Source organism: Mus pahari, chromosome 4 (assembly GCF_900095145.1).
Source record: "Mus pahari chromosome 4, PAHARI_EIJ_v1.1, whole genome shotgun sequence".
NCBI classification, from domain to species: Eukaryota; Metazoa; Chordata; class Mammalia; order Rodentia; family Muridae; genus Mus; species Mus pahari.
In genome coordinates, this window is record NC_034593.1 from 52034865 (window position 1) to 52050989 (window position 16125).

The 16125-nt window shown below is 42.5% G+C and overlaps 2 protein-coding genes across 11 annotated transcripts in view; one reads left to right on the plus strand and one right to left on the minus strand.

Moving 5' to 3' along the window:
- The window catches only part of Med12l (mediator complex subunit 12L), a 299671-nt gene that overhangs the window by 169522 nt on the left and 114024 nt on the right, over positions 1–16125 (plus strand). The gene's annotated exons all lie outside the window — the stretch shown is intronic.
- Gpr87 (G protein-coupled receptor 87) overlaps positions 4396–16125 on the minus strand; it is an 18538-nt gene continuing 6808 nt past the window's right edge. Inside the window, exons 2-3 of the mRNA XM_021195539.1 lie at positions 10013–10144; positions 4396–5531 (exon numbers count right to left, since the gene is read on the minus strand). Coding sequence (XP_021051198.1) covers positions 4489–5531; positions 10013–10046 — 1077 coding nt within the window. The 5' untranslated portion in view covers positions 10047–10144 and the 3' untranslated portion in view covers positions 4396–4488. The remainder of the gene's footprint in view (positions 5532–10012; positions 10145–16125) is intronic.

The following is a 16125-nucleotide window of genomic DNA, read 5'->3' on the forward strand; positions in this document are numbered from 1 at the left end:
CTTCAAGAGGGAAAAGTATCAGGGCACAGTCACAATCAAAAGCAAAATCAAACTCTAATCGTTGAATGTCTGGGATCCACTCATGATCTTCTGGGCTCCTCCAAGGGCTTGGGTCACTTTTCCAGCACCAGAGGATGAATGTACAAGAGAATGACAAGTGACAGTTTGAGATGTGAAACTGAAGTAAAATGAAAATAATATAAGAAAATAAAACTGAAATAAAATTAACAGCCGGCTTTGCGAAGGGTGATTTCACTCAGCTAGAGATGATTTCAGTAATTTAGGGACTTCTGGGCATTAATGAGGGAAGTGTGATAGAATGATGGGTGTTCACAAGAAACTTGACCTGAGAAGCGCCTGCGAATTTCATGGAACTAAAAGCACAAACTATACAATGTTTCAAAATATACCTGATTCAGTGTCTGAAAGGAGCATGGCAGCTCTCTGTGTTAACAGAAAAGATGGTCAGTCTGTCTTATGGCATAAACGTTAAGAAAAAAAGACAGTGCTCAAAGCACACAGCAATATTTGAAAAGCACAGAGTTGATTTATTGTTGGGAAAATTTCTTTGATAATTTGGAAAGACCAGTCAGCATTTTCATGTGCTTCTTCAAGTCCCCGGGGGGCTTGAGTCTTCTTGTCTTCTCAGACATTTCTCCGTCGCCCTGCTCAAGGCTGCTCCAGGTTCAATACTTGCAAACATGACAGGTTAGAACACAGAATAAACGGGCTGGGACACAGAGTACAAGGTTCATGGGCTTCACCACTAGATGGTGGTGGAGGCCTAGAGCAGCCTCAGCTGCGTTGTCACCAGTTCAAATTTCAAAATGGTCCCTCTTAGGAGTGTTTCCTCTAGACACACACCATTAGGGATCATTAAAGATTGTTTTACATAGTGTCGAATACATTGCTCTTTTGTGTAACATGTGCCAAGTAAGTGTTTATTGATTTGTTAGTTGGTTTCCTGTGGAGTTTAAGTGTATGTGTTTAAGGGAGAGATAAAGATAGATATGTTTAGAACATTGAATTGGTCATCAGATGTTAATGCATCCTGTCTTTATTTTTCTAATATATTTTCCTACTGTAGTTGTACAGTTTAAGCCAATAAATTTTACACATACACCTCCCCCCCTCTCTCACACACACACACATTCTATCTTGAGTATTTTATCTAATGTGTTTCCCTAGGCACTGTGTTTGAAGCGTTATCTGAGAAAGAAATACTCGCATAGTGTTTATAACGAGAATTAAGAAGTTATGAAGTGGTTTAATCAATTGAGCTGTTTGTATGTGAGGTCAGTTTCTTCAAATATCATTTAAAAAATAATACTAAAATTTCATTTTAAACTTCTCTATTTAAGAAAGAATGAATATGGTATTTATTACCTGCACATTGGGCAAGTATCATCCCTAATCTAGAATCAGAAGTCTGAAGGCTCTAAAGTCTTCCATAATAGAACAAGTGCTGCCCTGTGATAGGCTGTCTCAGGGCAGGAGCACAGTCCACTGGTCACAGTGCTGCCCTGTGATAGGCTGTCTCAGGGCAGGAGCACATCCCACTGGTCACGGTACTGCCCTGTGATAGGCTGTCTCAGGGCAGCACAGCGCACTGGTCACAGTGCTGCCCTGTGATAGACTGTCTCAGGGCAGGAGCTCAGCGCACTGGTCACGGTACTGCCCTGTGATAGGCTGTCTCAGGGCAACACAGCACACTGGTCACAGCATCATCGTATTCCTGGGATGCATGGGAGGCCACACATGAAGCAACATGAATTTGTGATTATAATATAGAAAATCCTGTCATCTGTGTACAAATATTCCCACAGCCAGCACCTGAAATCTGAAATCTCTCTGTTCCCAACAATTTCAAATAAAGGTTTCACAACCCATGTAACTCAAAAGCCCCACGGAATATTCTGTTTCCTATTTGAGGTTACTTTAGAACTACCATGTTAGAAAGCCATCAGACAGAATTCATAATTCCTTCTCTTTGAATAGAACGTTGGGTGCTGCTCTCCACCTCTACCACTGTAAATTGTATTACTGCTCCTGCTCTTACTGCTCTATACGTTGTTCAGGGTTGGTTCTGGCTAAGTCGGTTGGGGTATTGAATATAAATAGGACTGTAATTTAGGTAGGTTTTATAATCTGACTTCTTTAACTGAGGATGGTTCTGACCACTCTTTCGTAGGTCAGTGTTTGGAGTTGTGCCATTGATTTGACAATACCATCCCTGAGAAGTAAGACCCACCTCACATTAAATGTGCCCAATAATCACAGGGGTAGCCAATTTAGAGAAAGCAAATGAGATTTAACATTTTTAAAAGGCTTAGAGTTGAAGCCTGAATCACAATTGAGCTGAAGCCTGGGCTAGAGAACCTGGTGGGCTGCAGTGCTGCAGAGAGCTGGCTGATGCAGCCAAGAAGACCATTTCTGGTACCAAGGTTCTAGAGGACATTTAACAATGTCCCCCAGTACTGAAGCTTATAATGTTGTTCCTGAGTGCTCTGACTAGGTGCTGAGCTGTGGTAGAGAGATAGAGGGAGAGAGGAGAGGCTGGACTGAAGGACTTTCAGGCAGCAGTGGTGTTCTTCCTTCATGCTAAGGCAGCTGAACCTCACCCCGCTTGTTCCCCCCCCCCCCGCAGAAAGCAGCAGGGGGCCTTAGTCTTCCATCTGCTCTCAGCCCCTAATCTAAAACAGCGTTGACCTACTTAGTATCACCCACTGGGTGCTGGGGTTAACTAAGACAGTGACCAAACACAGTCTCTAAAAATTAACTTGCCTGAAGAGTCATTTCGTTTAGGGAGCTGAGATCTTGAGAGAGTAACATTTTGATAAAAGTTATCAGATCTTTTACCTCCTTCCATACCAAGTCCTCTGCTAAAATCGGCATGTTTCCTCAGTGGGCTGGACCTTTACAATGCTTCTCTGCCTAATGGTGGAAGTCATTGTGCTGCTGCTCTTGAACCCTCGGCTTTGCTCAAGTCTCAGAATTGTGCATTTGCTAGAATGGAACTGAAGTACAATAGTCAGTTATAAGCATGTGTTTTATCTGTTTGATATAGTGCCTGCTTTAATAATTGTGTGTGTGTGTGTGTGTGTGTGTGTGTCTGTATATGCACATGTGCTTATATAAATGCAGGCATGCACATCATGGCATACATGTGAGGGTCAGAGAGCAACCTTGAGTGTTTTCCCTTCTCGTTCACTGCTGCATATACCCATCTGACTGGGCTGTAGTCTCCGGGGATTCTTCTGTCTGTTTCCTGCCTTGCCGTAGGAGACTGGAGATTACGGGGCATGCTACCATGCCCAACTTTATCTGGATTTCAGGTTCTTTCGCCCACTGAACCATCTCTCTTGTCATACCGTGTCTTTTCATCAGCAAGCATATCTTAACTCTTCCTGTTAAGGTTTGCTGCAGCTTATAGTACAGTGTTAAAAATAGAACATGGGCTGGAGAGATGGCTCCGCGAGATGAAGGCACTTGTTTCCAAGTCTGAGGACCTGAGGTAAGTCCTAAACCCCACATGTTCACGTGAGCACGGTAGCATGCACAAATCCCATCCCATTCCCAAAAAATAAATAAATGCAATATGTTTTTTTTTTAAACATACGAAATCAGATGTGACCCTCTGGCAATACACATTCAACTTCGAGGAACAAAGTCATTCAAAAGAGCATTATTGGTAAAGAGAAAATAGCCCAACATTTAAATGACTACTCTTGGACTTTCTGATATAACTTTAGTGAACTACATCTTTCATTTTACAGTTGCATAGTTAAACTACTGATATTCTTGTTGGGCTTACATTACTGGGAGGAATATTTTGTTAATATGTAATTTTTGTTAAAACCTCAAAGATGAAAATACTGGCAAATATTAATTGGATATTATAGCAGAAACTTTTCTAATATCCAATCCCATTTCTTTCTTTGCGATAGCTTATTTAGAGTGAGTTAGTTGGTGGTGACAGTATCCGTGTGTACCGTGAAGCCGTGGGTGAACTTTCCTTCAGCCTTACTCCCTCTGTACCGACTACACGTGTGCCTGATACATTGATAAGCGCACTGAGGGGAAATGGCCAAGTGGGGCTAGGTAGCTAGAATTCATAGGCCTCTTAATTATTTTTCAGATATTCACCCTCAACATTTCTCTATACTTTGAGTTCTCTACAGAAGTGCATTCGTAGCAGCAATGAGTGAGTTCCAGGAGGCGGTGCAGGTGTTCGCCTGCCACTCACCAGTCGGCCCCTCCACCTCCGCAGGCTCCAATAGATCCCACAATGTTTTGTTTCCTAATGTATTTTTTCTTTGTTCTAAGTTATGCCCCAGTATTTTGCCATTTCTATCCAAAAACAAACAAACAAACAAACAAAAAACTTCTGTTTTTGATGGGCTTCAGCCAAGATAATAAAAAGAAACATTTATTTACACTCTTTTACATACTGATTCCAATAGAAAAAGGCCCCCTGATGTCTAGTCCTTACACATCAGTGTAGTCATAATAGATGCGCACTTCTGATCTTCGGACACTTTGCAGCGACCTAATGCTTTCGCTCCTGGTTCTTATGTTTGATTTCTTGAATAACCTTCTTGAAAATGACTTACACATGAAAAAATAAATTATCGGATCCAGGCACACGTTGCATGCAGACAAGAAAAGTGTCATTTCTTTGCAATAGTAGAGGATTTTATGTGCCGATTCGTCTAGAAGCCTGTCTAAGTTACTGAAGGTAAAGGGGATTCTGCACAAGTGATACGGGAGGAAGCAGGTAAAAAACACAGCCACGACCACACGGATGCTCTGGTTGTGCTTCCGCTTCCGGCTCGACTGACTTATGAACTGCCTGCTGGATTTGTGGATGTATCTGGAGATGGCTATGTAGCATCCAATCAGAATCACCAGCACGGCCACAAACAAACAGCTGTCAACATAGGTGACAGCCATATGCCACTTGGCTCCCAGGGGACTTTTGAGTTTCATGCAGTCATGAATATTTTCCTTGGTCGGTTGCCCATTAGTCAGTATGATGTTTGGCAAGGACAGCACAGCCATGACCACCCAAACACAAACTGATAAAACTTTGGTGAAGGTTATGCTGTACATGCGAGAGTCACCAAAGGGCTTTACCACCTTTAGATACCGATCAACACTGATCAGCCCAAGAAACACAATAGATGTATACATGTTTGCATAGAACAAGACTGAGGTGTATCTGCAGAGGATGAACTCGAAGTACCAAGGTCCGAATCCTGTATCACGGACAATTCGGAATGGGAATGTCAGGGTCATGATGAGGTCAGCTACCACTATATTTTTGAGATAAAATATGAAGCTGGTTTTATTCCGAATGTGGAAGAAGATCCACACGGCCAGACCGTTCAGCAGGATGCTTGCCACAAAGATAACTAAGTAAAGCACTGGCAGGATGATGGTGTCAAATTCGTTGTGCAGGGTAGAGTTCTTCCCATGTCCCTCGCTTGTGCTGTTTGCAGTGTGACTTGCTTGGCTGTACAGCTCATTACCTGCAAAAGTAGAAACATTCACATTAGGACAGCCGTCTCCCTTAGCACTGAGTCGTTCTGGATGGGTGTAAAGGTTGTCTCAAAGGTTCACTCAAGTGTATATCTCAGGCTCTGTAAGTTTACACTGTATGTATGCAGTGCTTATAGAGAGATCAGAAGAAGGGCTCTGGTCCCCTAGAGCTGAGACAGTTGTGACCTCCTGCCTTGGAGTTCACTCATCCACTCGGTACCCAGGAAGAGTCTGAAGTACTCTTAACCTCTAGGCCATCTCTCCAGCCTCTGCCGCCAAGATTTAAAGTATCTGCTGGTTAATTCTACCCCCCCCCCCAGTGGCCAAATAAATGGTGGATTCCCCTTCCCCACATTTGAAGATCCTTTGAGTCTCTGTGACAACCTATCGAAAGTGAATATACTATATCCATATAAACCCTGGTGTTTAGTTCAACACTGGATATTGGCACCCAGACGCTCAGCAATACTTGAGGCAGAAAATTGAAGTTTCTTTTACCGAGACAATCAAAACAGAGTGTGGAGATTGTATCAGTGTATCCTTTGACACACTCCGTCCCTCTACCACTACCTACGCTTTAAACTCAGCAGTCACAGAAAACCACAAAGCAAACCAGTAAAGCCCCAAATTCTCTGCCTCTCTCTCCTGAGGATTATGTAGGGACTGTTGTTAGAAATAAAAATGTAGGCTCCCCCCATCCGCAGGGGAAAAAAAAGATCAGCCCTCTTGTAAAGTGACAAAAGCCCCAAGCAGAGCTAGATTTTCCTTGTGAATTCATTCTTTTAGGTTCATCCTAACACATAATCTGTGAGTAGGTATGCCATCCTGTAGGAGATCTTTTGGGGGATTATAATCATCTACACAGACTGTATGCTGTCAGACACAGCTTTCATTAAAGTATTGGTCAAATTCCGAAGACATGGAAGTCTCTGTAAGCTGGTATAAAAACTGATTTTTTACCTTTCTGTTAGTGTTCAAGTTTATTATCAAACAAAATAAATGATTTAAAAACATGTGCAGGCTACCATTTTTGTTGTTATTTACAAGATTAGATTATACCCGCCGTTCTTAGTATGAATTTGCCAAGTTCCTTTGCTTTCTTTTTTATTTTTGGTGGACATGATTATAGATAGCATCACGCCATTCTTATTTAATTGGTGAGATGGCATGTGGGCATTTGGTTTTTGCAGCAGCCGTGAAAGGTCTCTCATGTCCTGTGGGAGACATAGTGGTGGTGTGAGGGATCCACAGCTTTAGTCTGTGCCTTGGAACATTGCCACACTTCCTGAAGTCACTCTGGTTCCTAGCCCTCTCCAGCAGGGAGGTGAGCTTCCTGGGACAGTGCATACCAGGAGAGTCTGGGTCTGTAGGGCCTGGCCTGCCTGGCTGCCCACTGAGCTTTGCACTGAACGGGTGCCTCCCAGCTCTTGCTCTCCTGCCCTTTCTCCCTGCACAGGCGCTTGATGCTCTGGAAGCCCTCTCCCTCTACAGTTTGTCCTGAAGCCATTTCCTCAGTAACTCTCTCAGCTGCGTGACAAGCACATTTTGTCATCTGTTTTTGTAGACATCATAAACTATCATAGCTTACAAACTCTAGTTTCAGATGTAAGGATGTAAGGCAGATCATTTCTGACTTTTTAAAATCCCCACGAGTTCATAAGAGCTTCACTTTATCTCTGCTTCGGACTGATTTTTGTTTAAGGGGCAGCATGACTTAGCTCCTGTTTGCCTACATGGGTGTTTATTATATATTGTTTTCTTTCCTTGAAGTAATAAAATGGGAAAGGCAGTGCTGATGATTGTCCTCCAACAGCAGGTTCTTCAGCCACTGCCTGCAGCCAGAGCATGGCTTCCTCAGGAGCTTGCTCCCTTTCTCATCATTTCCCCCCTTCCATTCCTCACTGTGTTTTTACAAACTGGTTTTTCTGGCCTAAATATCCTTATACAGGTTAGTAATTTATACCTCTGCTAGCCTGTTGTGAGACTGATGGTATTATTAAGCTTTACAAGTTATAAAGGCCTGACAAAGCTGCTCTCTCCAGCTTCCAGCTTGTCATGTTGCCTTGAACATACCATGGAGGCCTGTGTTGACTTAATAAAGTCATGCAGCCATGGCCTCTTCTGTCTCAGAAGATCCAGATTGGCATTTGAAGCCCTTCAAAGGGTAAGCAGTACGGCTTTAGTGAGCTTTAGATATCTACTTGGATTGATTTACCCAATTAAGCTATTAACTGGCACTTTGATCTTGCTGTGGATAGTGCTCTTAGGGAAATACAGCCAGCCAAGTAAGTTTTAATCATGGTACAAGTGCTCAGCTGAGGGGCAATCCTTGAAAAGAAACAGCGATGTCATATCTTGAAAGGATGGCTATGTGTTGTAGCAATCAGATAGGAGTTGATTTTTCAAAGCCATTGCAAATGTAAGTAGAATTCAGTAGCTTTATCCTTCTGGGGATGGGGTATTTCAGCTGTTAGTGTTAGCAACCTGGGTCTGTGTATACCCACTGTAGCCTAAACACATCCTATCCCAGTGTTCCTGGTAGATTTGTGTCTTCCATTTAATATCATCATCATTATCATCATCATCCAAGGCTTAATTATATAGAGAAATAGTCTTATTAAATGATAATATACCTAGTTATTGTAGTTAATATTAAAGGTAGTCTTCAATCAGAATATCAGAAGTCTGTGTACGAGCCTTGATTTGTTTATAAACAAAAACAAATGAACAAAAAAAAAACAACAAAAACTCCCTAATAAGACTAAATAGACAAGTCTAACAACCAAAAAACAAAGCAGAATAAAAAACTAAAACCACGCCAGCATAAGTAACTTCACTTCACAGTGGTTCTCAACCTGTTTGTGGCTTTGAGGCAGTCTATGTATGTTTGCTGTTGTGTTTTCTTATATTTGCCTTAGCTCATGATCAAGATTAGTGTTTTGGAATAGGCCTCTCCAGTTCCATGGGATCAGCCTAGCCCTGGTTATTACTTCATTCATAAATTCCAGATTTGTAACAGAGCTTAGACAAGTAGGTAGTTAAAACCTCTTCTGGGCAATTTTGCAGATTCAGTGGTAGACAACCATGGTCCCTAAGGAGCAGGACACACCACTAGTGTGCTGCTCTGACAGGCTCCAGAGCTTAAGGTGGCAAGTGTTGGCGTGGCTTGTGTGTTGTTGAAGTAAGCCAGCCTCCTGTTCTTCCCTGCCAGCTGCTCATGTCTTGCCTTCTCCACAGTCCTTCAAATTTCCCCGGAGTGTGCAGGCTTGCACCTTCACCTACTTAGGAACATCAGTCATTACATGAAAAAGGTTTTAGTTCACTCTGTTTAGTATGTTATTCTTCTAGTAAAGATTGTGGCCAGTTTAGGGACCTCCTTGAATGATCCATGGCTTGGTAATTCACTGAGAAAAACTTGAAGTTGATTTTAAAGTAGAAAGATTCTCTTCTGTGTTCATTAGGATGGCAGTCCCTCCTCATGACAGGGTTTAGTACAGAGTGATGATTGAGAGGGACGAGGAAGGACCCCTTTGCTAGATGCTTCCACGATGTGTCACGCCAGATCCTTCTTGGTTAATTTTAAACATGGAATTACAATTAAGAAATCTAGTCCCGTATGTGTGTGTGTGTGTGTATGTGTGTGTGTGTGTGTGTGTGTGAAAACCTACAATCATCTGTCTAGGAAGTGTACACACACACACACTAGATAGCACACTCGGTGTGACGGTTAGATTAAAATGTAATATGGTATTAAAATTTAGCACAATTACAAATTCTCTGTTGCACTGTTTATGTTCCTGTTTCTCGATGGCTACATACCATGTTGCCCCATCCAGATAGATGTTTCGTCACAGTCGTGTAAGTATAATGTGTCCATTTACTCTTAGAATCACTTTTGTATGCAGTTGGAGTGGGAGTGATTAAGGCCTAGGTGCAGAATCTTAGCAACTTTGCCTCGGGTGAATCTACTCTATTGTTCATTGGGGCGTGTCCCTGTGACACAGAATATTAAAGCCTCGACATAAGTCACTGCCCTACCTACCAGATGGGGTGAAATAATAAAGTTGTATAAATTATAGGGTGTCAGTCCACGGTACAATGGCCCTTGTAGGATCCTTTTCTAATTAGTTATCTAGTCTAGCAGGTAGATGCTGCTTTTGTCCCCCTGGGGAGCCTCAGTGAACCTTGATGGAGACTATTAAATGTGGAAAGTAATATGTACTTTATTTGGGGCTTAACAAATCTTTCGAAAATATTCTGTTAAAGAATATTTTAAAGATAGTGTTTTGATTAACTAAAGTTTTAAATCAGTCACAGCAAGGTTTATCTTCGTGATGCTATCTTGCATGGCTGCTCTTGCATGCAGAATGAGAGATGGTTTTCAGTGGGTTTTAGTTGGTTCTAAACTACCACTTAGCTTGAGTAAGCCATGTTAACGTTCAAGTGCTTTGTCTCTTTTTTGCTGGCTTACCTGGTAATTTTGTAAGTGTAAAGTTGAGCCCCATTCTCTAGTTGTGATGTATCGTAAGTCAAGATGCATGTCAAGAAACACTTGGGGGGAGTTGAGGTGCAGATTCAGCAGAAGTTACTCCTGGTTTGATTTCTAGGGAGAGAAAAATGAAACAGGGAAGTGTTGGTAAGAACTTTGCAGGTATAATGTTCTTTCAGTAAAAACAATAAACCAACAGACAAAATATTGTCACATCCTGTGATTAGGAAAACGATAGTGTGGATTTGAACACCTTTACCCAAGAAGAGTAACCTATTTTTTACCATTTTTCAGTTTGCCATGAAGTATGACCATGTCTGTGTGGTATCATCTGGCTGCCACTTTGTGACTTTCAGAAAGTTAGTTAGCATCATTACTTAGGGATTTGCATCTCTGAGATGGTAATGTCACTGACAGCCCCACAGGAATACAATAAGGACTGTGTAAAATGTTAAACAATTCTAACAGACTGAAGTCTCAGCTTATGTGTCTAAACTTTATATGTATATCACATCCCCTTAAAAATCTGACCACATAATGCGTATATGATGAGACTAGTATGTAATTGCAGATGATTATTTCTGTAAGCTCTAACACTGATATGTATACGAATTTTTAAAATAAAAATTAAAAAAAAATATTTATCTATTATTTTATGCCTGATTGTATGTCTACGCATCATGTGCACTGAAAAAGTTGTAGGATCTGAGCGACGGATGGTTGTGAGCTGCCATATTGGTGCTGGAAGTCAAACTTGGGTTCTCTGGAAAAGCAACCAGTACTTTTAACTGTTGAGCCATCTCTCCAGCTCATTCATAGATAAATTATGATGCATTTAGCACTCTGTGATCTCTAGAGTTTTAGAATTGCCTGGAAACTAATGACCTTTTTAGAACTGTACTGACATCTCTTTCACATCTCAGTCAAGATTCAAATTCACATGACTCTATATATCTTCCTCATAAGTAGATTTCCATTAAGGATTTAGTATCACTTGAAAATTTGTCTCATTTGCTTTGCTTTGTCAAAACTCTATTTCTTTTCATCTCAATATTAGACTAAAAGAGCATTATTTAACTGGGTTTAGTGTTCGGTGTGCAGGATGATTGTGGTAGATTGCTCTTCTGGCCTTCGGATGCTTTAAGAGAAGATCAGCAGAAAGCATGCAGTACTACATGCTTTAAAATGTTATTTCCTCCTCTATAACCAGGTGTATCCCAAGTTCCTAGCCTTGCCTTAGAAATGGACGGTATAGAGAAGGCATCATGAGGACCGTTTTGGAGAGTGTGCAATTAGAGGAAAATCTACATGTGAGCAGTTTGCTGTAAGGGAAGTCATATTGTTTCCCATGAACTGAAACCATGTGGGACTTTCATGCCCCTTGCTGGTGATGTTCCCATGCAGGAAATGCTGAGAGCCTCCAAGTGCTGCCGTTCCCTCCAGTGTTTGCTGAGCTGGCAGGAAAAGAGCACTGGAGGGATCAGTGAGTCCCGGCTTGGAGGGGAGACTTGTCTACGACCCGGGGCTTTCCTGTCTGCAGTAGCACATACAGTTAAGGCTGGAGTGTGGCAGGAGATAGAAGAAACACTGTTGTTTCCTTCAAACTTAAGGATTCCTGTCATTTCTTCCAAAACCAACTCTTTGGAGAAAGCAGACAGCTGTCTGCTCCTGTACCTCCTTTTGAATTCTTCTAGTATCTGGGATGCAGCAGGCTTCAGAAGGAAGTTATGTTATTACTAGAATATAATTAATTAGGGATTTAATTTTTTTTCTTTGAATGCTGGCCTTTTCTTTTGAATGTAAGGCAATAGGCAAAAATCCCACTTTTAATTACCATATTACTTTTCCCTGACAGGGAAAACTATTTTAGCAAATTTGGGGGATACAATTTTTTTTTTAAATTTAGCTGTTTCTGTTCTCAGATCATACAGTCTTCCCTTTCCTAATTCAGTTGCCTCAGGCCCCATCACTAGCAGTAAGAAAGATAACATGGAGTTAGCCAGCGGGCCCAGAAATGAGAGTACTCTAGGACATTTTCGTTTCGAGACTCTTCTGGAATGTTTGTATTCAGAATGTGTGGGAGAAGTTTTGTACATTCCTGTAAAGAGGAACACCATACATTCCTGTAAAGAGGAACACCATACAATTAAGGAAGGGAGAAAGATTTGTCCTGCTGACACATCAGAGAGGGCTGACCTGTTCGTGAGGAGCAGCTCCCGTTGCAGCGGAGAGCACAGGGATGGCTGCACACAGCATGCCAGAGGCACTGGAATTAGCAGAAGACAGTGTTGTCGAGTAGACCAAGAAAGGACGTGTGACTGGACTTAGCCATAGGGACATCAAACAAAGGGCAGCTCAGTGCCTGGGATAGAGTCCTATTCCTGTGTGCTGGGATCCTGGTAGAGAAGGCTGCTGGGGCAGGTGCCTGATGACCCGGGGCTGAGTAATCCCGGCACGGTGAAGAAGCGTCTGCAGACAGTTCTTTACTTTAACCGTGACTGTTATGGGAAGGAGAAAGTGAGGCTGGAGGTGGAGACGGGTATGAAAGCAGTCTGTACTATTGAACTGCTTTTATGACTAATGGAAGAGTTTGTTAAGCATACCATTTAATGCTTGTCATTGTAAAATTATACTTTCCCAGTGTGAGCGAAAGAAAGCAAACAAACAAAAAAATCCAAATAACTTGCCCTGTCTTCTAGCCATGGAGGGTGATGCCGTGATAAAAAGGATTTGACCGACTTTCAGCTTTGTGCTTTTTCAGCTTCCCGAGTTTCCATTCTCGAGAACATAAAAGTGAAGACTGGGTATCATTTTACATAGAAGCCAGCATAGTTGCCTATGGTAGACTTTCTATTGTACATCACGGACACCACGTTTTACTTAGAGATGGACTGGAAGGCACAGGGTGAAATGATTGCTTGCCCTTTAGTCTGAGCTGGGACTGTTGGGTGCTTTGTAGCCTCAGCTGCCTATCAGGAAAGTGACTGGCAGCTCTTTCTTCCTTCCCACTGTCCCAGCCCATCTGCCAGTTACCAGTTACTGCTCTGCCCCATCTGCATCTCAGCCTCCAGGAGTGCTTACTGTGGCATGCCCTGCAGCCTCTGCATGTCCTGGCAGTCACTGCTCCTAATAAAGATTGCTTCAGGTGGAGTGAAGAGCTGTGTTCCAGAGGAACTCGTTCATGGGTGGGATTCTTCTCCTGCCTCCTACTGCTCCCCTGGCTGACAGTTGATGAAACCACTAAAGAATGTGCTGTCTGCTCAATGAGTCAAGCTGAGAACATTTTTCAGCTGTTCGGAGCTGGATTGGATTGGTGCTTAGAGACCTGCTCTTTCAGCCACCCACTGATACCGTGCCTTAGATAGTTGACTGTGCTTTTCTGTTGGCCATTTTAAAATGAGGGTGTAGGGAAAGTGTTCACGTATGCTCAGTATTTTTTTGCTCTTAGACTCTTGAGCACAAGGCTTGTCTAGAACAGTCCCATGACCTAAATACTTTATCCTCCTCCTAGCCCTGTAGAGAGATAAGTTGAGAGATTCTAATTGACTTGCCCTGCTTCATGTAGCAAGTACAGGTTATAGCTGAGATTCATGTCAAGTCTGATGAAAGCTGATCACAGTTCTTGCTGTTATACTGAAATAGGATCAAAATGAAGAAGAATAAAATGAGTCTCCATTTTATTTTAGAGGCTAGGAAGTTGGCAGAGGTATGGGTAGAAGTTCCTTCCATGTATGAAGGAACTGCTCATCTTTCCAGCTGGGGTCTAGTTTTCCTTGGCATGAACACTGATATGTGTATTGAGGGCATCATAGGATCCAGGTGGGATCTTGTCCGGAGACTTCAGAAGAGCTTCCACAGAGCAGAGCAGTTACACTAGGCCTCAGCCACCTATTTCTGATGGGAGAGGCTACTGCCCACAGGTGCTGGCACTCCCTGGTAGCCCTTCCTCTCCCAAGCATTGCCTCTCCAGCCTACAGGTACTTAATTGCACAACCCTGGGTCTGCTCTAGTTACCATTTACCCTTATGTGGCTACATTGAAATTATAAATATGGTTTCAGTCCCCCCCACCCCACCCCAATTCCTGGTTTCTCTTGCATTAGTGACTATCATTTAGAATGCTGTAAAATGATCCCAGTTCTCTAGTCACCAGAAAGAAGTCAGATGAGCTGTTGGGGATTGCCCTCGGGACTTTTGTAGACCATATAACTGGTACACACTGAGTTGTCTCCGAAATTCACACCTGAGACTTCACTCCTGTTCTATTGGAGCTGGCCTTAGGATTAATCCTCTAGTGCGGCACTTTAGTGAAGCTTAAAATCCTGACCCTACTGCTGAACTGCTTTTATGATCGGAAAGATGGGTGTCCTGCTCTTACTACTTTACAAGTGGTGGAGCAGGGGCCAGTGTTGGAGTCTCTGCTCTCCAGGTGGGGGTTGGAATGACGAGATGGCATTCCTCAAGCAGGATTGTGAACTGCTGCTGTGGGCACTCAGCTCTGTAGTCCACACAGCTCTGATCTGCTCTCAAACTTGTTGGGTTGGATCTCAGCCTGGGTGGGGAGCTGCTTATTCAAGCCAGGGAACCTCCCTCCTGGTGGGAGGAGCCTTCAGGTGTGTCCTGCTGTGGGCTTCATAAGTTGCATTATTGCCTATCTGGGCACAGTCTGAAAGATGAATCCCCGTTAAAGTACAGTTGCTGCTAAGGTTTTTAGACTTGGTATTGATGACGGTGGTCTCAAGTGACAGAATCTCTATTTTTGTCTCTTTCTTATTATCTGCTTTGCAGTTTGTCTCAAAAGTCACATCTCTTAATTGTAAGCATTATAGTACAATAGTTTTTATACTTTCTTGCTGAAAAGTACACTAAGCCTAGCAGACATGTAGGAATACAGATGGGGGCCTGCATTGCAGTGGTAAAGATAAAAACAGAAAAGCATCAGGCAGAAAGCCTCTGCGGAAAGGAAGAATCTCTCTTAAATTTTGGAATTTAAGGATTTAACCCCAGAATCCTTTCCAGTTTAATGGGTTGGTATAATAAATGAATAAATATGAGTATTTTCAGAAATTAATATAATTGCACAGCTAAAGATCTGGGTGGGGGGAAGAAAGGTACCTAAGTGGTTCTAAATCTCCTCTTATTATAGTGAAATTAGGTCACCATCTTTAAGCTTAATGTTATTTACATTAATGGAAACAGTACCTAACCTAAGAGAACATTTTTATTTGTGCCCTCTCCCTTTTTTACTAACAGTTTGAAAGTCCCAAAGTGGAGTCTTTAGCTTGTGCAGACATTATATTTTTTTGTCGGCATCAAACCTTTTTCAGTTTTCTCCTCTCACAGGAACCAGACACTCTGTCCCCACAGGTACATGTAGGGAAAACATAGAACTCCTTTCATGGTGTACATTTATCTCTCAAAGTAACTCCTACTTAAGTATATCGCCAACTTAGAGTACTTCTTACTAATCATCCTTAAATGAATGGCATTTGAATAGAAATAATTCTTATGGTTGTTAGATAAACATAGTAACTCCCAGTAGGAATCAGGAGCTTCGCTGTTGACTGTTTTCCATGCCCCTCTTCATCTGTCCCCGCCCACCTGTCCTTCAAGTCCTTCTGTCCTGAGACTCCCTCTTCTCTTTTGTCTGCTAGGTAGGTTATTGGCAATTATTCAAAACCCAAGTCATCTGTTGCCCTTCTGGAAGGCTTCCCTGCTTGTGCACCATGCAAATGGTTTTTGGTACCTGTGGTACACTGGTGGTCAGTCACCCCAGGCAATGTCAGTGAGGGCAGTGAGTCCTCTATAAGAAGGGATAGCCCCAGCACGCTAAGAGAACAAAGTCAGCAGCGCAAGTGCAAGGAGCATCATCCAGAGGGGCTGAGGGAGTTGGGACCTGGCCTCTGCTGCGGGGCAGCTGGATTCACACTCTGGGTTAAATGACACTCATAAGTCCCCTGCAGTACCACCATATGGTTTATTGACAGATAAAACTGCATGGGCATTAAATCCAGTATTTAGACAGGACATAGCAAATACAGCTTGTCTGTAGGTTGTATTTGGGACATTGAATACAGCTTGTCTGTAGGTTGTATT